This window comes from Petromyzon marinus, chromosome 24, assembly GCF_048934315.1.
Source record: "Petromyzon marinus isolate PM22_M1 ecotype Great Lakes invasive population chromosome 24, UKy_Petmar_22M1.pri1.0, whole genome shotgun sequence".
NCBI lineage: Eukaryota > Metazoa > Chordata > Hyperoartia > Petromyzontiformes > Petromyzontidae > Petromyzon > Petromyzon marinus.
The window spans coordinates 9,918,845-9,946,418 of record NC_133690.1 but is presented as its reverse complement, the minus strand read 5'-3'; the positions used below and the strand labels follow the sequence as shown (position 1 = coordinate 9,946,418).

At 49.2% G+C, this 27,574-nt stretch overlaps 1 protein-coding gene across 2 annotated transcripts in view; it reads right to left on the bottom strand.

The window, feature by feature from the left end:
• Positions 1-666: 666 nt before the first annotated feature.
• The window catches only part of LOC116945524 (MOB kinase activator 2-like), an 81,734-nt gene continuing 54,826 nt past the window's right edge, over positions 667-27,574 (bottom strand). For both annotated transcript variants that reach the window (XM_076069395.1, XM_032959887.2), the window contains 3 exons: positions 22,522-22,615; positions 6,567-6,694; positions 667-5,487 (listed from right to left, as the gene is read on the bottom strand). In XM_076069395.1, coding sequence (XP_075925510.1) covers positions 5,210-5,487; positions 6,567-6,694; positions 22,522-22,615 — 500 coding nt within the window. In that variant the 3' untranslated portion in view covers positions 667-5,209. The remainder of the gene's footprint in view (positions 5,488-6,566; positions 6,695-22,521; positions 22,616-27,574) is intronic.

Below are 27,574 nucleotides of genomic sequence, written 5' to 3'. Positions count from 1 at the left end.
CATTGCAACTGTATTAAAAACCTCAACACGTTCGTCATTAACTCTGTGGCCTTAAAAACGGATTTTTGTTTTTACATAACAGGTGACCTTTCGGGCAATGGCTCTTCTTCATGGATGTAGGTAGGTGCTACGGGACGAATGGCCATTGCTTGAAACATCGCCTATTAGCCCCCCACAGTGTTGTTACGGACGAGCGGACTGAGTTTCGTTGTCAAGCGCGCGTGTTCACCGCTGCCAACGCGGGAGCAACATCACCAAATGACCAGTTGTTTCTTTCAAAAAACAAATGGAGATGTTCCGGACATCCTCACACACAAACACCACACAAACACGGGTTAAGGGTCAGGGGTCACGGGAACACTGCCGTGCACGACAAGGGAATCCGACGATTGAGTGGAGGACACTGATCGAATTGGTGCGAGAATGATTGTAAGGATTATAAAAGGGCTGGGTATTAAAGTGAACGGAGTTGGGAGAGTTCTGAGGTTGATTTTTGATGACGAGTGAAAGTGTGGCGTGAGTTGGCGTTGAAAATAAAGATCCTTCTTAACCAGCTCGAGTCTCCTCTTCACAAACGACGCTCAATTCGCACACGGAGCAGTGGGGGATGATCTTCTGCCTCTCGAGGAGACGTTCTCCGGCAAAAGCAAGCTACGCACTGCGAGGTGAGCGCATTTAATTTTTATTGATCCGTTTCCACGCATGACACAGCTAGCTGCCATGCACACACACACACACACACCTCGGAGCGCAAAACAAACAAAAACAGTTTTTAAGAGATAAAAACAAACAAACAAAAAAATCGAAAATAGATAAAAACGACCGGACAGAATTACTCGAAACACCGAGCACGTGCAGAATGAAAAACGACGACGACCGGCATCACCACGACGCACAGGGATCCTCGAGCCATCGGCGGTGGCTGCCTTGGGAGTCCAGGGGGCCCATTCGAAGTGACTCGACCACGGCGTGACTTTTGACCTGTGACTAGGAGCTAATGTCAGCGATGCAAGCGAAGAACTGGGCCAATGAAGCGATGAGGTCTGGGAATCGCAAATCGACCACTCTTTGGTGCCCCCCCACCACCACCACACCCATTCGGCTTCCCACCCCATCCATCGAAGGTGGGAATCTCTCCCCCCCCCCGCTACCACCACAGGGCACTTGGTGACGTCACGCCACTGGCCATGACACCACCAAGCCTCGCCCAATCAGCTGCTGTCCGGTGGGGAACAGGCGGGGAAACTTCGATGTTACCAACTATTTTCGTCTTTTCCAATTAGTCGAGAAAACGAACCGATAGATCAATCGATCACGTCAATCATCGTAAAGCCCAGCTCTAGTAGTCGCAGGGTCACTGTGTGACAAAGACGTTGCCTTTTAAATGCACTGTTTGCATTTTACTACGCCTTATAGCTGTCCTGCTCATTTGCATACAATTATATTGTCTGTCATACTGTTTTTTTTTTATAAACCTTACATTTTCAAATGCGGCAATGGATTGATGCACATAAATAAACAATCTACCAGAGAGACGATTACATAGCGTTTGCTTACATTAGCGACTAAAAGAATATTCCTTACGTGGATAAATACGTTTCTAAAAATGACACTTTAAATGTTTGTGCACATGCTAAAAATTGCAGCAATATATAGAAAAAGGGCCCACTTTGTTATTAACCGGGAAAGGCAATTCATTTTTTTTAATGCCAAGAACTGTTGCAGATTGTATCGGACGAGTCTTGTGACAAAGTGAGGCACTATTCTTTTCAAGTTGCAAGGCAAACCGTTGGTCTGGGTGTACAAATGTTCGCTTAAAATATACTGCCCCTGACGAATGCAGATCCTGGGAACTGGGTTCACACGAACCAAATGCCGCACGACCGCATTCAGCATTTGCATCTGCACTTGCGTAGCGGTTTAAACGATTATGCTTTCTTAAGTCATACATTTTTGATTTTTTTTTCCCACCCAAAACAACATAAAAAATAAAACCAACCACCCATTAAAAATAAGACAAACTATTGACAATGTATAAAATGATCCCATATTCTCCTTTGGCAAAACATAAAAAAATACCTGTCACATTATATATTATTGTTAATGCAAGGCTTTCGTAAAAACTGCGTACAACGTCCAGCAGGAACTGAATGCAGAATCAGAGGGGGGGTTCCTCTGTTTTAGAGTTACTCGGTATGCAACGATTCACCATCGATTCAAAACCGAATCTTACACCGACGACAGACACGCACGTACGTACGTACGTGCACGAACCATGCACGTTAAGGATCCGATGTCATTTTCTTGCGTCGATTCTATGGAAATGTGACCGTCAGCCTAGTGGGGGAAACGAGACCACGACGAGCCGAATGTACGAACAAGAAAAGAAAGCAGTCAAACCTTGATTCGAACCGCGACCCCCACCCCCGAAGGTGAGACAATCCGTCGAAGAAGCGGAACGTAAAGTCTCACACACACACACACACATAAGTTACTGCATACAACACGGGGGGGGGGGGTTGAATATCCGTGATGACTTCGCACGCGAATGAGGCTCATAACGCCCGCTCAGCAAATGACCGTGAACACACTGCAACAAGTGACGGCACGGCGATTATAACGACAACTGCAAGCAGCACTGCTGCTGTTCTATTTTTCCACGAAACATGCGGCGCGACTGAAGCACCGTCGGACACGGGACAAAGCGAATCAACCCTGATAAGCAATGTCAAAGCATGGGCTACACACCTTACATAACATATTAGCGTATTCTGTGGACTATAAGAAGCACTTCCCGCCATACATAGCCAACCAGATTGAGATAACTTTATTCCAGAGCGTCTTATAATCCGGAGAATACGGTTATGGACTTCACAACATCCCGTACGATCCTGCAGGATTTTACAACATTCAAATTAAATTTGTTTAATGCATTCCACTGATGTGTGGTACCAATGATAGAGCTGCCTGGCCAAGCAGCTTGGCAGTGGTGGGGCAGGTGGATTACTCTGGAGCGATGAGCGCCACACCGGTGATATTCATGGGGCATCCACTTCCTAAGGGACATGTACGAGGAAGTACGGCAAGTAGGTCGTTGCAGAGTTGGAGGAGTCGCCTCTTGGAATTGTGGGCTTTCTCCGGGGACCCAGTCTCCTCTTACAATCTAAATTTTAAAATATTAAAATAGGCAATGACCAAATATCACAACCAGGAACAAATTCGGAACGTGAGTTTTGTGGATGGATATTTTAAATGATTAATGTGCCAACCTTTAATCTGAGCTATTTCAATATTTTCCAACCTATGGGTAATATAAATGAAATGCATCTACTGAGCTCGATGACACCATCTGTTTTTAAAGGGTATCCCAACGTTAACATTTTGCTAAAGGACATTGATATCCATTTCAAATTGCCCCCCACCCCCCCCGTAATGGGAATAATGTGGAATAACGTAATGGGAATAATGTGGAATTTCCAGCGATGGCTCCGGGCCACCAATGGAGATGAGTGCTGAATGCAAACCCCCAATGCTTGACCGAGCAGGGAACTTTACTTAAATAACATTTTAAATTGCATAGTAGATGCGACACTCAAGATGCAAAAGGCACTTCCATAATCCTCAATTTAATTATAAAAAAGGGTCTTCTTGAAACAAATCCATTTCACCGAAGTCTCCCGTCAATAAAACGAGACTCCTCGTGTTCTCAATGGAGCTCTGAACACCGTTTAAATATAGGTGACATCTGCACAGAGCGCAGAAAAACCCGACACATTGTAACTCCTGCACGATTATACAGTATGCCTGCTTTAAAGACAATTAAGAAAGTTTGCGAATGCTGACGACTATCAAACCAAATTAAACCTAACTAACATGGTACCTCAATCGTGGATAATTATTTTAGAATGTTTAACAACATCGTTGACATTTGACTGTACATGATTAACATAATGAGCTGAAGTAAAAAAAACATTGGTGCTGTTGTTAAATGAATGTTGTACACATTTAAAGACAGCCCACTTGTATGCAAACACCACCACCACCACAGAAATGTACATTACATACGGGCTATATCTCTCAAGTAAATATCTACTCACAACGAAATCCACTGACATTAATAAAAAAAAAAGCTATTGCATATTAACATTACTTTATTTCCATTTCGAATGGCTAACCCTTGCAGCAGCTTCACAAAAAAGAATTTGCAGGAAATATGTTTGCTCTTCTCTTTTAAAAAAGGTGCCTCAATTTTTTAATTAGTTCCACCAGCAGAGGTTTAATAAACGCTCACAAATGCACCACCAATCGACTCGCACGCAGAATGCTCGTCACTTTCCTCAATATACTACCCACTGAACTGGACCCCTTCAAGGTCGCGCAATGAGCAAAGGCCACAGTGGGAAAGCAGCACCGGTCCCCAAGATGTAATGAACGAACACGTATACCGCATATAAACACACACACACACACGTGCGTGCACGCATACACACACGCGTACGCATCAATTGACCTTTTCGTTGAGGAGGTAATAATGACAGTAAGCATAACAGCTCATCTCGGGAGACCAAGATTTTGCTCACGTTACGATTATTTTTTGCAAGGTTTAAAAAAAAAAGCATTTTTATTATGATCATATATTAAAAAAAACCCCACCCCAGCCTTAATTGTGCTGCATATTTTGCAATGACAGAAAAAATCTGGAGCAGATTTATTTTCGGGGTCGTCTCCCGTGTTCCATACACTGAAAAGCGAGTAATTGTACTGATGATTTTTTTGTCTTGTAGAGTAAAAGAAAGAGATAAAAAGGCAGCACGTGCCCAAAACAGCAAGACGAGAAGTCCGTTTCGAGTCACCGTAACATCCCCGAGACGGCTTTTGCGTTAACGCCGATAATGATGACGGCGACGATGACTATGATGAATCGGCGCGTCTGAATTCTGCTAAAATCCCATGAAACTTCCTCAATCGACAATAGTGCAGCAGCAGCAGCAGTAGCAGGTGCCATCCACCAACAACAACATCATCTTACAAAAAAAAAAACGGGGCCATCTTTTTTCCCTACGTCTTGCATCTTCACTTTCGTCAGCTTCCGCATCGCGCAATTCCATCGCTAAAACGATATCAGTCCCGTTTGGATTCCCCTGCCGGGGCAAAAGACGTAACACGAACGGACAGACGCGCACGCACGCACGTACGGTCGCTACCGGCGTCAGCGTCGGCGCGAGATCTGGGCACGCGGCCCGACGGCGCTCGGCCTCGGCAGCAGCGCATCGTTCAGCTCGGCCATGAGCGCCAGCTCCTCGGGCGGCAGCAGCGAGAACTCCACGCAGAAGGTGAGGAGGTGCGCGTAGAGGCTGTTGAGGTGCGAGTGCACGTCCAGCGCCACCGTCTCGCGGAAGTGCGCCCAGTACACGTGGGCGAGCACGTGGAACAGGTAGCGGAAGATCTTCTGCACGTACGAGTTGAAGAAGTTGGGGAAGTCACGGCCTGCCGGGTGCATTAGGTGGGGGGGGGGGGGGGGGCGGACGGGCGGGCGGGCGGGGGACGGGAGGGAGGGAGTAAAAGATTAGAATCGAATCGTTGGTACGTTCGGTGGCCGCACCACTGTTAAAGCAGCAAGGCGACGATGGCAAAGGCGCTGTGTTTTCGTAGGCGGGGCGAGTCTGCAGTGGTTTCACAGCAGGGCCGGTTAGGGGGTGGCGATGTTGCCATGCAGTCTGAAACAATTGGCTGAAAGCCAAGAGCAATTTTCGAATCTGCCAAGATTTGGACCGTGACGGGCCTACCCGTTTCGGACGGCGACACGGGAACGTCACCGTCCGCTGTGAAGCAGCCGCCACGAATCTCTGGTGAACGAGTCTGCGGGATTAACCAGGGCGGCCGCTGGGCTCGAGCGATAAAACCTCTGCGACAACCTCGCGAACGCGCTGCCACTCGGGCCAACGCCGCCGCCCCTGTCCAATTGGTTAGTCAGTGAGTTCATCGACTTCACTGGCTACTCGGCGATTCGGTAGGTTTATCCTTTACTCGTCGACGAACGCTTTCAGGCCGGTTGCCACTGCGTTTTCGAATGCCCGAATAGCAATATAAAGTTCGCGCGTTCAAATCCCGGTCAGGGGGTCAGCCAACTCGGCCCCATCATCCCCTCTGGGTTCGATTAAAATAAGTACCACCTTGTGGCAAGTCAAAAGTCGTAATTTTGTGTAGCGAATAGCCCCCAACCTGTAGACAGCGACATTTCCACCACTGGCTCAGGGCTGCAATGGATGTAAGCGCCGCCGCAGTGCCCACCGTACGCACGCGCTGGGGACACCGCGACTTTTTGGCAACGAGCGAACTTCACAAAGCCAAGCAGTGGGGGGGGGGGGGGGGGGAGGGGGACACACGGAAATTTTCATCGGCGCAGCCGGACGCGGAATACGCCTACGCCGATCACTTCCCCCCGTCGAATTGACGGCTACGGTGGGAAAGCCAGGCCAAACGGGGACAGGGATAAAATCGCGACGATCGACGCGTCATTTCACAGGCCCTCGCCGCGAGCGTCGGCGCGCCCTCGCTTGTCTCACCGTATTTGGTCGGGAAGATCTTTTCGTCGGTGACGAGGCGCTGCACGTAGCACATGACGTAGTCCACGTACTGTGGCCCCGTGCACTTGAGCTTCTTGCCACGCTCGCCCTCCTGCCAGTACAGCTGCCTGCGGTGGGGTGGCGGGGGAGTGACAGCGGCTCGCTCCGTTAGGACGTCGCCATCGAGGGAGGCGGCGAGGTTGGCCACGTGGCGGCTCAGGGGGTCAGAGACACTGAGCTGACCCGACCCCCCCGGGGGGGTTTCTCGAGCGATGGGTCTCAGCCTGGTCGGCAAAAACTAAACAACAACACCCCTTTGTGTGTATTCTTGGGTCTTTCGGTAAAGGCAGGTAGATAGGTTCAAAGAAAATCAGAAAAAATAACAGAAAACTACGACGTTTCGATCGCGACACAAGCGGTCGTTTTCCTGAAGACGACCGCTTGCGTTGCGAACGAAATGTCGTAGTTTTCTGTTATTTTTTCATGATTTTCTTTGAACCTATCTACGGGACTTTACCGAAAGACCCAAGAATATAAATTCCTGCAGTCACGAAAGCTTTAAGTCAAGATTTACACCTCTGTGTGGTTGTTTACTTATGTTGATCTTATGGTGGACCACGAAGCTCGTAGTCCACCATAAACCGCATCCGTACAAACCATGGCAGATGCGGATGCCTGATACACCTCCGATTAGCATGGTTGGTTAAGTACCATTCGAACGAAGTTCCACATACATATATACATGCACAAATGGAAAATTAAAAACTCTCCAGTACGTGACTGTGGTCATCCAGAACAGACGTACAACGTATAACGACACAATGCCCCGATCCACAAACACAAAGGAGACTTCACAGCGTAGATAAACTCCGCTGCTCCTGACGCGGTTATCTGGCTTGACCACCGGAATGTGAAATTGTAGTTGTTGCTCTGTATCTACATCAGCCGTACGGCAGAAGAAGAAGAAGCGCATTCCACAACCCTGGGTTTAACTGGGCTGAACTGTATGAGAAAGCTCAGATCCTTGAAATATCTAAACATTGTCCCATCAGGCTGGGATGCATTGGCTGGGTCATGTAGCCTGCAATCCAAACTAATGAATGCCAAAAAAACACTTGTGTCTGGCCGGATAGAGGGGGCTAAACAAGCATCGCAAACGTTGGATACAGAGATAAGAGTGGTATGTGTTGCAGGGGGACTTGGAGCTGAGCAGACTTAACGACTGGAACCAGCGGTGTCAAGCTTTATCTCCGCGGCGGGGACTTGTGAAGGACGGTACTGGGCAGTTATAGGCAGCTTACGGTCCCATAAAAAAAAACTGCAGGAAGACGAGCGATGCTCATAAAAATGGCAGAGTGCCAGGTGGCTAAAGCATAGCAAGGTGGCATATTTGAAGGGTGCAGGTGGTGCATCTGCCAGTCATCTCAGTCGGTTAAGCTCGAACACCTGGGTCTGAATTCTGGCTTCCTGCCAGCACTTTAGGTGGCCTCCCGAGTCTACCCAGCCTGGAAAAAATGCCACAAGTCAAAACGTCTGCTCCTCTGCCTGAAAACAACAGGGGCTTGCTGTCGCTGCGCACGAGCGTCCGTATGCACGTGCAATTATAACCGAGTGGCCTCCGGCGACAGTGAATCACCCTGAGCCGGAGCAAATCGCCCAGAATGCACCCCGATTTCATCAGATCTCAGGAAACGCAGCAGGCAGGGTTGGGCCTGCACTGTGGTCAGATGGGCGGTCACGGCCACGAACGAGAGGTTGTCATCGGCTGCGAAGCCATCAGCTGGGCAGCAGAGGCCAGTGCAACCAATTCCACTCCAGCAACCAATTCCACTCCAGCGCTGTCCTCCAGACAGTCTCGTCCCTTCACCTGATGAAGGCCGCTTGTGTTGTGGCCGAAACGTCGTGATTTTTTGTTATTTTATTTTCACCTACGTGACTTTACCCAATAGAACCAAAGAGTATGGATCCTAGCAGTCACGAAAGCTTTCAATCTAGAATCCACCGTTGTACTTCTCCGCTCCCCCGTCTACGCTTCAGCAACCCGCACTGACCGGCACGGAGAAGTACGGTCAACAAAACTTCCCAGGACCCCGTACAGCATGGGGAGGCCCTCAAACGGCGGCGGATATATATATAAAAAAAAAAAGGCCTGTGCCGTGTCCTCGCACGTAAGCAAGCGCTGCCATCACAATCATCTGCACAATCGTCCCCGATGGACGGTCTGACAGAACGATGGACGGACGGAGCGAATGACGGATTGATGGACTGACGGGCACAGGAAGGTCCGCGCGCCCGTGATAAACTCCGCGCTTTTACGGACGTCGTCGCGTCGCCTGTTCACGGACGCGCTCCGTGCAGGACAGCCACCTGATAGCGCAGGCCGCGCGCCACTAAAAATAGGCCGCGGGGCTTTGTGCTCGCGCCAAATGACTTCGATAACAAAGGGAGTCTGGTTACGGGCAAAGACGGCGGCAACAGTTTATACAGCGGCCCTGTTTAGACAGCGGCGCTGCTTCGTGCGAGTCTTGCCCTAGACTGTGCACTACGGGGATGTTTTTTTTTTGTAATGCAAAATGAGATTTTGTGATGTATGCAAATACAGATTTATAGAACGTTAACGGTTTTTAAACCAAATCACAAAATGCGAGTTAATGGACCGAGATGACTAGCAAGTGCAACACCTGCGCTCCCCGCTGCGCCACCATGCACACACACGCATGCGCACACACATACAGTGAGGGAAAATAAGTATTTGCTCCCCTGCTGATTTTGTACGTTTGCCCACTGACAAAGAAATGATCAGTCTATAATTTTAATGGTAGGTTTATTTGAACAATGAGAGACTGAATAACAATAAAAAAAATCCAGAAAAACGCATGTCAAAAAATGCTATAAATTGATTTGCATTTAATGAGGGAAATACGTATTTGACCCCTCTGCAAAACATGACTTAGTACTTGGTGGCAAAACCCTTGTTGGCAATCACAGAGGTCAGACGTTTCATGTAGTTGGCCACCAGGTTTGCACAGATCTCAGGAGGGATTTTGTCCCACTCCTCTTTGCAGATCTTCTCCAAGTCATCAAGGTTTCAAGGCTGACGTTTGGCAACTCGAACCTTCAGCGCCCTCCACAGATTTTCTATGGGATTAAGGTCTGGAGACTGGCTAGGCCACTCCAAGACCTTAATGCGCTTCTTCTTGAGCCACTCCTTTGTTGCCTTGGCCGTGTGTTTTGGGTCATTGTCATGCTGGAATACCCATCCACGACCCATTTTCAATGCCCTGGCTGAGGGAAGGAGGTTCTCACCCAAGATTTGACGGTACATGGCCCCGTCCATCGTCCCTTTGATGCAGTGAAGTTGTCCTGTCCACTTAGCAGAAAAACACCCCCAAAGCATAATGTTTCCACCTCCATGTATGACGGTGGGGATGGTGTTCTTGGGATCATAGGCAGCATTCCTCCTCCTCCAAACACGGTGAGTTGAGTTTATGCCAAAGAGCTCCATTTTGGTTTCATCTGATCACAACACTTTCACCCAGTTGTCCTCTGAATCATTCAGATGTTCATTGGCAAACTTCAGACGGGCATGTATATGTGCTGTCTTGAGCAGGGGGACCTTGCGGGCGCTGCAGGATTTCAGTGCTTCACGGCGTAGTGTGTTACCAATTGTTTTCTTGGTGACTATGGTCCCAGCTGCCTTGAGATCATTGACAAGATCCTCCCGTGTAGTTCTGGGCTGATTTCTCACCGTTCTCATGATCATTGCAACTCCACGAGGTGAGATTTGCATGGAGCCCCAGGCCGAGGGAGATTAACAGTTATTTTGTGTTTCTTCCATTTGCGAATAATTGCACCAACTGTTGTCACCTGCTCACCAAGCTGCTTGGCAATGGTCTTGTAGCCCATTCCAGCCTTGTGTAGGTCTACAATCATGTCCCTGACATCCTTGGAGAGCTCTTTGGTCTTGGCATGGTGGAGAGTTTGGAATCTGATTGATTGATTGCTTCTGTGGACAGGTGTCTTTTATACAGGTAACAAGCTGAGATTAGGAGCACTCCCTTTAAGAGTGTGCTCCTAATCTCAGCTCGTTACCTGTATAAAAGACACCTGGGAGCCAGAAATATTTCTGATTGAGAGGGGGTCAAATACTTATTTCCCTCTTTAAAATGCAAATACATTTATAACATTTTTGACGTTTTTCTGGATTTTGTTGTTGTTATTCTGTCTCTCACTGTTAAAATAAACTTACCATTCAAATTATAGACTGATCATTTCTTTGTCAGTGGGCAAACGTACAAAATCAGCAGGGGATCAAATACTTTTTCCCTCACTGTACATGTGCGCGTCTGTCTTAAGGGTAAGACGTGCACAAAACTACATGTCTTACCCTTAACAGACTGATGGGCCGAGTGCTATTAGCGAGCACTTATGAAAGCCTAAACAGTGATAGCGTGGTCAGCACCACTCACAGCTGCCTTTGTCTCCATAGTGCCACTTACACACCACACCTGGTACTAATTTAAGGTTGAGTCGATACATGGGAGGTCCAGGACCAGTTCAAATATTCCTCACATATCTTTGGTCGTGAGCGGGAATCGAACTCAGGTAGCCGGGTTTGTAGAGGCAGCGTGCTAACAACTACAAAGATACCCCGTGTAGCCTTGACAGACTGTTGGGGCAAGTGCTGTTAGCGAGCACCTATGGAGGCTGGCACGGCACACAAGGAGATGGGTGACCAACACCACGCCTGGCCACCTTTGTCTCCCCAGAGGCAATGTTTACACACTGTACCATGTACTCGTTTGAGGCTGAGTGGACCTACGGGAGGCCCAGGACCAGTTCAGATAATTGTCACCGGTGATAGCCATGAGCGGGAATCGACCTTGGGTCGCCTGGTTCGTAGCGCAGCGCGCTAACCGCTACCGCTCCCTACATGGACACGCACACACAGACCCATGCAACTCATGAGCACAAGTATTAAACAATGGTCCTTTTGTACGTGGGCCTTGTTTGAATTACCAATTATCAGCTACTGGCGAGCCAAGCAACTGTAAGAACAACACTGCCTGTGCTCCATATGTTACCCTGGTGGTATAAATAGCCCTTGAAAGTTGCACAAAGCAGGTTTGTGAGTTTTTTTCTTTCTTTCTGCCTTGCTTCCCAGATCTGGGCTAAGGTCCCAGTGAAGCGTGGGCCACAACTTGGGCTCCGGCACAGATTCCTGGGTGTCGACGTCCACCCACCCCTCGCACGCAATGGTTCGTTCCAGAGGAGATGACGTCCACCCACCCCTCGCACGCAATGGTTCGTTCCAGAGACGACGTCCACCCACCCCTCGCACGCAATGGTTCGTTCCAGAGTCGACGTCCACCCACCCCTCGCACGCAATGGTTCGTTCCAGAGGAGACGACGTCCACCCACCCCTCGCACGCAATGGTTCGTTCCAGAGTCGACGTCCACCCACCCCTCGCACGCAATGGTTCGTTCCAGAGGAGATGACGTCCACCCACCCCTCGCACGCAATGGTTCGTTCCAGAGACGACGTCCACCCACCCCTCGCACGCAATGGTTCGTTCCAGAGTCGACGTCCACCCACCCCTCGCACGCAATGGTTCGTTCCAGAGGAGACGACGTCCACCCACCCCTCGCACGCAATGGTTCGTTCCAGAGTCGACGTCCACCCACCCCTCGCACGCAATGGTTCATTCCAGAGGAGACGACGTCCACCCACCCCTCGCACGCAATGGTTCGTTCCAGAGTCGACGTCCACCCACCCCTCGCACGCAATGGTTCGTTCCAGAGACGACGTCCACCGACCCCTCGCACGCAATGGTTCGTTCCAGAGTCGACGTCCACCCACCCCTCGCACACAATGGTTCGTTCCAGAGTCGACGTCCACCCACCCCTCGCACGCAATAGTTCGTTCCAGAGTTGACGTCCACCCACCCCTCGCACGCAATGGTTCGTTCCAGAGTCGACGTCCACCCACCCCTCGCACGCAATGGTTCGTTCCAGAGTCGACGTCCACCCACCCCTCGCACGCAATGGTTCGTTCCAGAGTCGACGTCCACCCACCCCTCGCACGCAATGGTTCGTTCCAGAGTCGACGTCCACACACTTCTGCGACGGTGGGACCATAACACGGGCGTGGGGTTGTCTGGACGAAAATGATTTTATTCAGGATTTAGTCGATTCCAGTTCGATTACCTTGCTCATCTCGTCAAGGAGCGCAAACCCATTACGCGAGCTCCGGTTATCCTCGCAGCAGCAGCTGCTTTGGGCTCTGCCATCGAGCAAAGACGGCCACTGCCATCGCGCGCTTTCAGGTGCATTTCTGCGTCCGCCTGGAACCCCTCTTCCTTGCGATATTGGGAAGCCACACTGGAGCGCCTGTGCACGTTTACATCATCGAGATTGAAAACTCACTTCTTCAGAACCGCTTTTTGCGTTTCGCTTGTCGTCCTTCCCAATTAGCGCGGTTGGCTACGTATGGTACAAAAGAAGTGCAACGTACACACGCTTTTATAAGCACGGTCGGATGGCGCTGTGCTTTGAGCGCCATGAGTTGAGGTCCTTATTGGGGGCCGCCTCAGCTCATCATTATCATCATCATCATCATCATCCCGTACTTGAAAAAAGAGACGACAGTCAACAGTGGCTGTTCTATGAATAGACTGGGCACCACCAAGGGAATGTGGAATTTAAACCACTGGCTCTGGGTTGCCACTTGAGATGCACACCGCTCAGTGCTCAATCGAGCATGGGGAGCAATTACGTTGGTGAAACGTACAAACGTGCCAAGTTTGTGCACTTCACCTGAATGCCAAGTTTGTGCACTTCACCTGAATGCGAAGTTTGTGCACTTCACCTGAATGCCAAGTTTGTGCACTTCACCTGAATGCGAAGTTTGTGCACTTCACCTGAATGCCAAGTTTGTGCACTTCACCTGAATGCAAAGTTTGTGCACTTCACCTGAATGCCAAGTTTGTGCACTTCACCTGAATGCAAAGTTTGTGCACTTCACCTGAATGCCAAGTTTGTGCACTTCACCTGAATGCCAAGTTTGTGCACTTCACCTGAATGCCAAGTTTGTGCACTTCACCTGAATGCGCGCCATCTTCTAAGGCTCTCGGGAATCTCTGCGAGGCTTTGATCCCGTTCAGTATTTGGTTGGGAGACTGCTTGGGAAATCCAGGTGATATAGGCTCGTGCTGCGAGGTGGCCAGGAGGTGTTGATGGAGCGGCGAGTTCTTCAGATCTGTCTGTCTGTGCGGAGCTCTGCGGGCGGGGGGGGGGGGGGGCTCTCCAGAGCAAGTCCGTAGCCATGGAGGCAACATGGGGGGGGGGGACCAAATCTTCCAGGGGGTCTCCCCCAAGAAAAAAATCTAAATTTGAAAACGAATTTCCTGCCTAAAATATTTTGATTTTTTTTTTACAATAATGTCTACTAGTGTATTCTATTATATTGCTCTGTTTCTTTATTTTTTTCCTTTTCTTGTTTAATTGTATGTAATGGCAGAGATTATGGATTAATAAGGTACAACCATAACCACAATAATATAAATATAAATCTATGCATTGTTATATGAAGACAGGTCCAGATATTGTGGCCAAGGTTTAGCGAATTGTTTTTATTTACATAGCATAGCAATTATTATTTTAAAATATTTTGATAGCAATATATTGGGGGGGACATTTTGAGCATATTTGAATATTGGGGGGGATGCGTCCCCCCCAATATATATTATAATTACGGCCTTGCTCCAGAGACTTCCAGTTTCTCCCCCAAATGCCAATCACCCATGAATCAAATCGGCCAAATATCCCAATGCAGGGCCCTCGTGATCTGCTGATATATATTAAAAAAGGAGTCTTGGGACTGAGTAAGGCTCTTTCCTGTCTAAAAACAAAGGGCATTCCTATTGTTGTGCATGCCTCTTTTGATATTTAAATTGTGGCCCTTTACCCGCCCCTCCGATTATGTATGTTGAACTTCTTTCGCACCATACGTAGCCAACCGTGCTAACCAAGGTGCGGGGTAACGACGAAAAAAGTATTAGCATGCATGGTTGGCTACGTACGGTGCGAAAGTTCATCTGACTGTATTCTATTTATACCAAAACAATTATGTATATTGACACATACGATCTCCATGGAGCTAGGATCATCGCAGGGTCTTATGACAAATCATACTCTTTTGGTTGATCGTATACATTCTATTGTACGTGTGTATGAGGAAACAACAATGCGTGGATTTACGAACTTTGATAATAATAAGAAATGATTTACCGTTATGATGCATCTTTCACATAACATAAAAAATGAACACAATGGCATTTACGGCTCTTAGCATATTAAACATTTCTCATGAATTACGGCGAAGTATTTTTTTCTCTCCCCACAAAGTACCCTTCTATTCCAATCTAATATATTTAGATATATGGGCCCACTGCTGTGAATTCACCACCCTCTTAATTCGGTATTTTTCCATTCAGCAAGGGGTGTTCCGCAAACACCCAAACGTCGGCTGTTCTATTTTATTCTCGTTCCCGGTAAAAGGAGCTCGTTTGGTGGAGTTTATTTCCCCGTAAAAATGTTCCCTTTCGTCTCATGCCCCCTGCGGTCTTCCCACAATACAGTGCAGTCATAACTACTGTACGATGAATAAAAATAAAATAAAAACTCCACCCCCCCCACCACCCCCAAAAAAAACAGAATGTGAACTACTAGCTTCTCGTGCAACATGAGGCACTTTTGTAGAATTAAATAAACTGCCAGATTTGTTAATCCGCTGCTGGATGAGGGGGCCTCCCCACGCCTTGTGGGCCATGAAGGATATACGAACACAACAATTGATATTGCCGCTCTGCCCTCGATTGCCCACAACTATTGCGCCTATCTTTTTAAGCGCCTGGCAATCACCCGTCCAAGCACTACCCACCCAGGCTCAAACCCTGGTTACCTTCCGAGATCCGACGAGGTTGGGTGCATTCCGGGTTATTTCGTCACGGGCGCGGAAATGCCGTGCGCGTATTTTAATAACTTTTCTGGTTAGGAGTCGAAGAGGAAGTGCTGACGGGGGCACCTTGCGCTAAGCGATTTCACAGAAGCTCGTGAAAATGAGATCCGAGCCATTTTGTGGGCCGCGCGTCAGGGCCCTCAGGGAAATTACAGCACAAACACTGACACGCAGGAGTTCACCGTGAACTTCAGAGGCCAAAATTTACGGAGACGTTGTTCTTAATCCCACCTGACCGTAACGCCACGGGACGGTCGATCAGCGTTTCACGAACGTCTTGTCGGTGATAATTCACGACCGTATCACGAGGCACGCCGTCTTTGAGACTTCTGCCCAGAAGGGTGAGGCCTGAGTCTTGAGGCTAATTTTCAGGAGGATTCCGCTCAGGGCGTTCGACCGCATCCCTTCTGCTGATCATCTATCGAGTGTACCGTACAGGGGCGGAGCCAGGGGGGGTGACAGGGGTGACATTCTGCGTGTAAGTGTACGACACTCGGTCTGGCGGACTCCGTGAAACTGCATTGCCAGAGTGTGTCGCCAACCGATGGCGTCTAGTTCAACAGCCTGACTCTCTCTTAATCATTCTTGAAATAAAAATTTGTTGAATGTCACCCCGGCCTGAAATCCTCGCTCCGCCCCGAGTACCGTATATCACCCGCCATGACACGGACGTTGACAAATTAAGTAGAAGAAAAAAATACCTGATGAGAAGCCGGATGTTATTTTTTGGACAGAGAACCACTTTGAATTTAATAAAGACAAAGATCCCCCATACAGGCTTAACGGACTTTTGTGGCAAGTACTGTGAGCGAACACTAATAAAGGCCGGCACGGCACACAGGAGGGGGTGGGTGGTAAACACCACGCCCGGCCGCCTTTGTCTTCCGAGTGACGATGTTTACACACCGCACCAGGTACTCATTTGAGGCTGAGTCGACCTAGGAGGAGGACCGGTTCAGATAATCGTCACCGGCGTTGGTGGCCGTGAGCGAGAATCGAACTCGGATCCGCTGGATTCACAATGCAGCACGCGAAACCGCTCCACTACCGCTCACAGCATTACACACAAAGACACACACCTCACTGTGGCGTTCACACACACACACACACGCGCACGTGTACTCTAACCGCTACGCCACCGCTCCTCACTAACAGCTCTTACCTACATGCACACACCCTGGTCAAAGCCCTGCTCGCCGTAACCGCCAAACTCCTCACTGCCTCCGCAGGCGCGCGTGGCTTTTCCACGCGGCGGCGGTTACCGATTCTCTCCGCGAGTCACCTGTGACCCGCACGCCGCCCATCCCTCCCCCCCGCCACCACCACGCGGGCAGGCGAGTGGCGGCCCGACGGGGAGAGAGGGCGGGCGACACAAGGAGGTGCCTTTGTGTGCGGCGTGATGACTTTCAGACGGCGGAACGCGCCGTGTGATAGATGCACCGCCGGTACTTTTCCCGCGGCCGCCGGCGCTTTTCGACGTCAATCGCTGGCGGATCGCGGTGCCGCGAGAATGTTTTTTTGCGCGAGACGTTCAAACGCACGCGCGCGCAAAAAAAAAAGACGATCCTTTTCGCAGACGATGGGGTTCAGGGCTCAAAAACAAAAAAGACGTGATACTACACACGTATCAAACGAAAGCGTCCGAGCGAGACAGTGAAACGTACAAAAACCGTTCGGCGACATACACATGGTTCGGTTCAATATACAGCATAGATGTGATAGTGAATGCTATCAGGGCGGAACAATGACACGTTTGGGCGGTAATCTGGCGACACTGGTTTCAAGTTTGACGGTTACACTCGCACGAATAATCTTTCTCAATGCTGCGTGCATTCAAACATAAGGAGTCAAATGTGAGTGAAGTGATTCATAATTGGGTTTTTGGTTTAGGTCGTCGCGTTAACGAAATGTCTTGCAAACCCTCCTCCACCCGACACCGCCGATTGGTAAACGTTTCACGTAGCGGAACCCTGCATGAATAGCCGGTAAAATCGGGGCCAAGAGAGAAGGGAGAAGGGGGTAGACTCTGGGTACTCCGCCACCCTTCTGAACGCATGGTAATTGTTGCTCCTGCGAGATAACAAGACAAATTTGTACATCGCGTTCATGTTATTCTATTTTCTGTTCTGTTACATTATTCCTCCCCCCCTTTCTCCTATTTCCTTCCACCCCCCTCCCGTTATATACATTGCTCCCGATCGTTACCCCTACCGCGAGTTTGGACGCCCTCGTTTATTCGTTCCCAAATGTTGAGGGTGCATTACGCCCTGGCTTGTTACACGTTATCTGTTGTTTCTTTTCCCTCGTATTGAAATTCCCACTGTATTCTGGGTTTTTATGACGAAAAAAAATGCTTAGAAAGTATCAAATAAAAGCGTCACTTGAATCAAACGCGGCCTAATTAATTACTGCTTTAGCAGCACTGCCGGTTTGTTGTTGAAAAATAATCTCGCAAAATTTTAAAGGAGCGCGACGTTTCGCTGGAGACTGCATCCAGCATCCTCAGGTTATCAGCTTGGATCTCAAGTGAAAGCACTTCCTGATCCGGGTCCTTGGGGAGATGCCATGACGTCAGCGGTACAATCATGCAAGTGGATCTAATAATTAATTAGTTGATTGGTTGTGACAGGCAGGTCAGGTGAGTGTCATAAGGTGAATCTATGTAGCAATTGGTGAAAATAAGCCAGCAATTTTCGTTGAGGTGTATTATGTGAGTAATGATGCTGGGATTTTAATGCTATTGTGATTCTAGTTAAGCGTTAACAGGACGTAATAGAGTGTTATTTTGTAATTTAACGCAATCATAATTTAGGGCCATAAAGATGAGTATTTATTTCTAATTCCTGTCCGCATAAAGTTGGCGAGTGAAGTGTTGGCAGGCGTGGCCAGCCAGTGAATGCAGCGCGTCGTTTTTAATGTTACGTCAGCGCAACATCACTGACAATCGGCATGCACGATAATTGCAGGTGGCCACAGGGGAGTTATAGAGAGGTTGGTTTATCAAAATCGTGCGGTCGAGCTGGGGATGATTAAGTGGTGTATATAACTTAAAGAGATTGTAATCGGCCACATATTTTAATTGCTGCACTCCTTTTTGATAATTGCAGCCCTTGCAGCCACCAACGTTTTGGGAACAACCTTTAACTTTGTAAATCCTACTTTAAAAAAATATATAATTAGCGCTGGATACAGTCACACTTGCCAATTTGATTTGTAACATTGATCCTTACCTGCGTATCGATAGTTCAATGTTAATGTGCCATTTTATTGAGGGATTACTGCTGAGTGGTTGTTATCCTGGTGTGGTCTGGGACTATTCTGTTGTCATTTTTGCTGCCTCAACCCAAGCTCGATCGATCTGACATATTATAAATTAAATCATTCATGAATACATTATTTTTAAAACAATTATTTCTATCTAGTGACTTGCTTACCTCTGTCTGTATTTTGCACTACTATCGTTGCTTTTGTGTCGTTCGCTGTGGTAACTCGCTGGCCCACCCTTACTGGACCTCCGTGAATAAAAGAGCTTCCTGGCTCATCGGATTCCCCCTCCAGTCTCAATAAAGATTTCGATTCCGAATGATGGCCAGCGCCGCCTCACACATGCTGCCTCCAGAAAGGCCGGAAACCGTCGGCAAAGCCACACAGAGCGTTATGCGGACGCTGCCACCTCCCGTCCAGTGGCACACACGGGAAGTGATGAGTATTTTTGTTTTCCCTAAACGATTTCCGTGTTAATTCGAATAGTGGAGTATTGGAACAGATAACTGGTAGCATCATTGATTATTTAAATAATCAGATAGCATTATTAAACTAAGCCACCAATGAACTCATTAAGCATGAGATTTTTAAGTATACATGTAACCCATGTTTAACATTATTGATGGGTTTACAGTGTAAAAGTGAACAAAGTGGAAAAGTTTTGCTAAAAAAATGTTTTTGTACAAAAATATTACTTTTACATTCAAATAAGTGAAATTGTATTCCCAATACATATCTCAGGCCCTTTGTAAGGACTTGAAACACAGCACACGTCAACGCAATAAATAATGTACCAGCTCAGCTTATTGGAGAATATATTGAGTACATCTTCTTGGTTCTTTCGGTAAAGTCACGTAGAATGGAAATAAAATAATGAAATAAAATAATAAAATTCTCACGACGCTTCGGCCACAACACAAGTGGCCTTCTTCAGGTGAAGAAACAGGTCTATCAAGAAGACAGAACTTGAATGAATGCTGTTAATCGAAATATATTGAGTACATCGATTATATTGATGTAGTTTATATTTCGTTCTTTCACATCGGTTTATTGTATGATAGTTGGGTAGTTGCAGTTCTTTAGCGTCAATATACTAAATGCCTCTGTTGATATGTAAACTCTGACTTTAACATAGCTACTTCCGTGACCAGTTACATGCTAATGCCTCACACTAACATCATGCTAATCTCCCAGTTACATGCTAATTTCTGACTTAACATCCTGCTAATCTCTCACATTAACACAGCTACTTCAATGTTAAATTATTCTGTTGATATGTAAACTCCTTTGTCAAGGCACTCTGCTCCTCCCACTCAGCTTAAAATACGCTGCCAAGCTTAGCAGTGTTCATTGGAGCGCTGTCTTTCCGACAGTTCTGTTTCTTCACCTGAGGAAGGCTACTTGTGTTGTGGCCGAAACGTCGTGAGAATTTTATTTGATTATGTTTTAGTTTAATTATTTTATTATTTCCCTTCTACGTGACTTTACCGAAAGAACCAATAAAATGTACCAGGATTTAACGCCTTACATTTCAGAAATTCCTGATTTGAAAATTCTAGGTTGTTGCCGCGAAGGAATTCATGAATGTGTACGCCTACTGAAAGTGTGCTGGCGTGCGTGCACACACGCACACACAAACTCGTTACATCAATTCTAGTTTTATAGCTTTCGTGACTGCTAGGATCCATACTCTTTGGTTCTATTGGGTAAAGTCACGTAGGTGAAAATAAAATAACAAAAAATCACGACGTTTCGGCCACAACACAAGCGGCCTTCATCAGGTGAAGGGACGAGACTGTCTGGAGGACAGCGCTGGAGTTACAAAATACGTAACCTCCTTTCTGTCTCTCATCTTCCAAGCACCTCGCTTTTGCATAGGCCAATCTCCATATCTCGACGAGCTCATGCCAAGCCAACTGCACCAACATCTCGACACATTCCTCGATAACACAATGAAATGTCAAATATAAAATTGGTGACGTTTTGGCCAGAGGTCCTTCCTCGTGGCACATCATTGGAGGTCAGAGAGTGTGGATAACAAGAGTTGGAGACTATCTATCTGGACGCTCGATATGGATATGCGATCAAGGGCCATTGCCTGAAACGTCACCTATTAGACATATTGAATTTTAAGGCCACAGTGGTAATCATGAATGTGTTGAGCTTTATTGTGTTACTTGCGCTCGTACACCACTGCCAACGCAGTGAGCAACATAGTTAAATAATTTGTTCAACTGCAGTGTTGAAAACTGGCAATATACCTACACAACCTAACCCAACAGTAACTAATTACGAATTGTTACATCACGTCCGTGCATAACGAGTGGAACGAGGTGGGATTCAATTAATGGAACCCTGGAAAGTCTGCCACCTCCGTGGATAGAGCAAATAAAAGCCCCCGTTCTGTGTGTCAACATAACAGATGCACACGACAACAACAGGGTGAAAATAACATCGCAATTTAAAGTATGCAGCCTCGCAATGACCCATAACTACACTGAAGCCGTCTCTAATTTTAGTCGTGCACAGATTACTCAGAGAAAAACACGAAAGTGTTTATCAGATTCAACCTGTTTACATCGCCATTACGGGAGTGGTTTTTTTTAATGCCCACTCCCCCCCATCTGTCTGTATAAATGCACATTATCGTCATTGTGTAAGAATGTAGAGAAAAAAATAGGTGAGCAGAAATTATATCCGATTATTTTTTGATGATACATGAGCTGGGTGAGCTGGGTGCTGGGTGAGCTGGGTGTTGGGTGAGCTGGGTGATAGTGAGCTGGGTGCTGGGTGAGCTGGGTGAGCTGGGTGCTGGTGTTGGGTGAGCTGGGTGTTGGGTGAGCTGGGTGCTGGTGAGCTGGGTGCTGGTGAGCTGGGTGAGCTGGGTGAGCTGGGTGAGCTGGGTGCTGGTGAGCTGGTGTTGGGTGAGTTGGGTGCTGGGTGAGCTGGGTGCTGGTGAGCTGGGTGCTGGGTGAGCTGGTGTTGGGTGAGCTGGGTGCTGGGTGAGCTGGTGTTGGGTGAGCTGGGTGAGCTGGTGTTGGGTGAGCTGGGTGCTGGGTGAGCTGGGTGAGCTGGGTGCTGGTGAGCTGTTGTTGAGTGAGCTGGGTGTTGGGTGAGCTGGGTGAGCTGGGTGTTGGGTGAGCTGGTGTTGGGTGAGCTGGTTGTTGGGTGAGCTGGTGTTGGGTGAGCTGGGTGAGCTGGTGGTGGGTGAGCTGGGTGTTGGTGAGCTGAGTGTTGGGTGAGCTGGGTGCTGGTGAGCTGGGTGTTGGTGAGCTGGGTGCTGGTGAGCTGGGTGCTGGGTGAGCTGGGTGAGCTGGGTGTTGGGTGAGCTGGGTGCTGGTGAGCTGGGTGCTGGTGAGCTGGGTGTTGGGTGAGCTGGGTGTTGGGTGAGCTGGGTGAGCTGGGTGCTGGGTGAGCTGGGTGCTGGTGAGTTGGGTGTTGGGTGAGCTGGGTGTTGGGTGAGCTGGGTGCTGGGTGAGCTGGGTGCTGGGTGAGCTGGGTGCTGGTGAGCTGGTGTTGGGTGAGCTGGGTGCTGGGTGAGCTGGGTGAGCTGGGTGAGCTGGGTGCTGGGTGAGCTGGTGTTGGGTGAGCTGGGTGCTGGGTGAGCTGGGTGCAGGGTGCTGGTGAGCTGGGTGCTGGGTGAGCTGGGTGCACCATGGACACGCTACTTACATGCCAGGAATGGTCATGCATGGGCAGGAGGTGCTGGTGCAGAACTCCGACACGGTGCTGTACTGCAGGTTGACGTGGTTGAAGAACGTCGTTGCTGCAATGGGACGACACGAGGAAAGTCAACCCCCAGTTCAGTCATTCACTGCCTTCCCGCACACGGCCGGCGTGTGTGCGTGTGCGGTAGTGTAGAGGTTAGCGCGTTGCGCTACGAATCCGAAGACCCGAGTTCGATTCTCGCTCACGGCCACCACCAGTGATGATTATTTGAACCGGTCTTGGGCCTCCCCTAGGTCAAGTCATCCTCAAATGAGTATCTGGTGCGGTGTGTAAATATCGCCACTAAGGAGACAAAGGCAGCCGGGCGTGGTGCTGGACACCCACTCCCTCGCTTGACCGTGCCGGCCTTCATGTCCGTGCTAACAGAACTTATCCCAACAGTTCGTTTAGGCTATACGGGGGATCTTTGTCTCTGCATGTATGTTGAACTTCTTTCCGACCGTCCGTAGCCAACGATGGTAATCGGACGGGCGTGCGCCAATCTACATTATTACGGCAGGGCCCAGTCTCCGAACAGCACAACCACTTGGGTTTCCAAAAACCAGCACGCACTTGATCAACCCCGGAGGGGATGAGCAGCAGAGCTGACCCCACCTGGGATTTATTAGTCGGGTGCCCTAACATTCGTGATGGATAAACGCGCGTGTGTGTGTGTGTGTGCACGCGCGTGTAAACGGACAGCCATTTTGTCAATCCACTGCTGGAGGAGGGCCTCCTCACGCCGTGCGGGTCGTGGGGGTTACTTCACCATACTTCACCACGCTGGTCAGTGCGGGTTGAGGAAGGCGGGCAGCACAGATGTGGGGAGCACAGACGTAGAGTACAACAATGCATTTTGCTGTATTTCCATGTTCTGGCCACCTAGCCAGCCCTGCCCAAAACATTTACGCACCTTTGGGGACTATTTGACCGCACTTCCTCAAACGTACGTACGTACGTGTGAAATCTCACAAACCCTGCCGCCCATATCTGTCCGAGTTTAGACTGCACACCAGGGTGACGAGGACTGCAAGGCCATCGAACGAAACGGAACATCCGCTCTCCGACACGTTTCCGGCCCGTGCCCGCCGTGGCGCTGTTTGGAACGATGTCCAACGTTTCGCTCCGCATGCCGGGTAGCTAACTCACTGGCTCTGGCCCCCCTTTTCGGTGAGGAAGAGGAGGGGGTGGGGGGCGGAGGTGGGCGGAGGGCGGGTGGGCAATGCGTAGCCACGAAAAAACACCCACGCACGGACGGGAAATGTCCTGAGAGCGGGCAAGCGGGGAGATTAAGCCAAATTAAGGACCGTCCAGCGCGCTGGGCCACGTTGCCCGCTGCTCACGTTTATTTATTCGGATCGTTTAGCCGCTCCGAGCTGAGCGCATTAGAAGGATTTACGTGTTCCAGGGTCAAACAAAAAGACCATTCTAAATCAAATGGCTTTTGGGATTTGCCCAAAGCTTCTCAATTTGCAGAGTATAAATAACCGGCACCTGCTGTGGTGGCGAGTCCACCACGCCTGTAATCCTCGACATGTCGAGGGGGTTGGTGGATCGCTCCAGAGATGGAGCTGTCGCGCGAGTCAAATCGCCCAACCACTGGCACGCTAAAAAAGGTGCTTTTTGAAGAGGCAGCACAATAAGCAGCCTCCTGACGGCCGCCTGAGATAGATTCACAGGACTCCTCTCCTTCGTAATCCTATTACTCACGACTCCATTATCCGCTGGAGCTTTAGGAGCTGAAAAAAGTCCTATTATCCGTAAACCTTATTTTTCCTACTATCTGAAAAATATCGCATCTTGCTTCATGGGAGAGCTTTCTATTATCCGTAATTTCTTAACCTGGTAAGAGGAATCGTGCGACATTTTCGCCCCATTTTCTGCAACGTTCACCCACCATCACTATGGATAAGAGTTCTCCTGTAGGTGAAATAAATTACATAATTGCACCTCCAATTGGCACGGTTTACTGTGTACGGTGCAAAAGAAGTTCAACATACCAGGCAAAGAGCTACGTGTGTTTGAATGTTTTTCACTTTTAGGTGTGAGGAGTCTCAAGGCAATCTACTTTCATTCAACACGTTCAAATATTCAACGATTAAACTGACAAAAAACACTAATGCCCAAGAGCCTCATGTCAAAGTCTTAATGCTTACTAAAGCTTTACAAGCAAAACAAAGAAATGATCTGAAGTCATAGTGACTCCCCGCTGAGCAGCTGCTGGGGCGCTGTTCTTCTTCTCAATTGATGGTCATGAACCAGCGATGGAATTTCCACATTACAATGGTGGGAGCCAGTCTCTCCATTCGACAACCACGATTGATTTACCCCAAAGCGGTGCAAATTTTATTGGCCAAAGAACCGATGTGGCCGACTCCAACTGATTGGGATTTGAACTCGCAGCAATCTCTGGAGAAATCTACGGCGACTGTCCTACGGACAGACTCGGCCCCGGCCACGAGAGTGTGGAATTCCACCGCTGGCTCAGCGACCGTCAACGGGAGATGAACACCGCCCCAGTGACGCTCGATTGAGCATGGAATCCCTTGAACTTTTGACCTCACCGCTTCGGGAAGGTGAGCCAACAAATGTAAAAGCGTGGCCCTGAAGCGGTTGGAGAACAGAGGGGGGAGGGGGGAGGACAGCCTCGGGAATCGGAAGTCTCAACAAAAGGAGTCACGGAGCGACGGCCGAAACATCACCCGAGCCCCTGTCGTGGTAGCAGAGTCCCCATTAACAATGTTTCATTTTACCAGGTAAGGATTTGTGTTCACGAGCGACCTGGCCACAAACGATAGCCCAACGAACTGGCTCATTACGTGGAAATGTTCAGCAGACAAATACTCCAAACGCGCGTTGCGAATTCGAAATGTGGAGGGAAAAACCGAAGGACCCGGAGAAAAATCCATGCAACCACGGGGAGAAGATGCAGACTCCAAATATACAGCAGCGGGCATCACGGTCGGGATCGAACCCACGACCTCCTGTATACCAGGCGGGGGAGTTAACATCTCGCCACTGCGGAGCCCCATTGACGCAGACGCCGGTGAGCCCCAGAGAGAGGATGCAACGTGCACTCTCTCTTGGCTCGGTCCGGCCCGTCCAGGGGGCCCGCAGAACAATAGCTGGCATGGGATGGGGGGAGCGGAGGGCAAAGGTCGTGCGGGCCAGTAGGCATGCGCACGCAAACGTACGTGCAGGTGTGCCCGCAGACGACAGACGAACGCACACTCCGGACACGGGCACACCCGCCAATGTAGGTTCGTAGACATTCAGACGTACGACGACACAAACACGCGCACGTGCAGGTATGCCCACAAACAGACGTATATACAGCAGACGCACGCACACTGACACATACTTTCAGATACGTAGACATTCAGAGACACAAAGATATCCCAGGATTGCCCGCGGACCCATACATACACACACACACATTTTCAGATACATAAACAGACACACATGCTCACAGACCCACAGACAAAGGTCTCATGTATTGCCTCAACAAACTTTTGGGGCAAGTGCTGTTTGAAAGCACATATTAAGTCCGGCACAGCACACAAGTGAGTGGGTGGCCAGAACCACGCCCGGCCGCCTTTGTTTCCCCAGTCCTGATGTTTACACACTGCACTGGGTACTCATTTGAGGCCGAGACGACCTAGGGGAGGCCCAGGAACAGTTCATATATTTGTCACCGCTGTTGGCCGTGAGCGGCAATCGAACTCTGGTCGCTGGATTCGAAGCGCAGCGCGCTAACCGCTACACTCGACGAACACATTTGAGTCACATAAACACAGAGACACACACCCGAAGACATGCCCACAGACTCACACACACACACACAAAGGCACACACATTTAGATGCAGACACGCTAAGAAAGGCCGTTCATATTTTCTCCGCGCATATGTTGGCCACGGCCACGAATCAAACTCCGGTAAACGGCTTCGAAGAACAGTGCGTGAAGCACTGCTGCACCGCTCTTCCGCACGCACCAGCGCCCTCGGACCACCGGACTGTCTGTTTCGCCTCAACCACCACACTGCAGGTCACAACAACAAAGACAAAGATCCCCCGTATAGCCTGAACAGGCTGTTGGGGCAAGTGCTGATAGTGAGCACCTACGAAGGCTGGGACGGCACTCGCAGCACAACCGAAATGGCACCGCGTGCCCATCGGCGCTGGAGAGTTGGGCAGCTTGTGAGGACACCCGAGAAAAACGAGCCGGTCTCAACCAGTCACTTCAACGAGTCACTTCTCCTTCAGAGACATTCTCACGAGTTTGTGACTCTGATGACAATGACACCCCCCCCCCCCGGGCAAAAAAAAAACAGCCCTGCAAAGGAGGGTGGAGGAAGCGCATTGGGGTCAAACAGCCGTGTTTTTCGTCACGTGCAAAACAAATTCAGCCTTTTGTTTGTAAACTACATCCAACGAGGCAATTGTTTTCTAATGTTCGTGATAAAAAAAACAACCTTTTACCTGTGGCTCACCACGGGGAGTAGGAAATAATGCATGGACAAAAGAACGGGAAGGGGAAGAGAGAAGCGAAAGAGTGGGAAAAGGAATTGAAAAACGTGACCCATGAAAGGTTCAGTAGAGCTGAGGATAGGCTACATGCGGGCCTTGTGATAGACAGCAGGCACGGCTCAAGATGCGCAGCAGGGAGAAAGAAGGAGCGGCGGGCAGGGAGGGGTAGGAGGGGGGTTAAAAGAATGACCGTGCCGAGATGTCGGGACGAGACGGCGATGGCGACGACGATCGGAGGGGATGAGGGAAGAGAGGAGAGAAGGAGCGAGCAGAATTGAGTGGCACGGAGCTGCGTCTTGTTTTCGCAGGGAGAGGAGAGGGATTCCATGTGGGTGTGGCCACACAGACGTCACGTGATTTACGGAAGGCTTGAGCTGACTTACAAATAATGTTAATACGAGTTGTTGATGAACACTTAAAAGGCCCAGGAAAGCCCATTTATCAAGGACAACCTAAATGCCTACTTTTATTAGGTCCCTGCTTGGGATG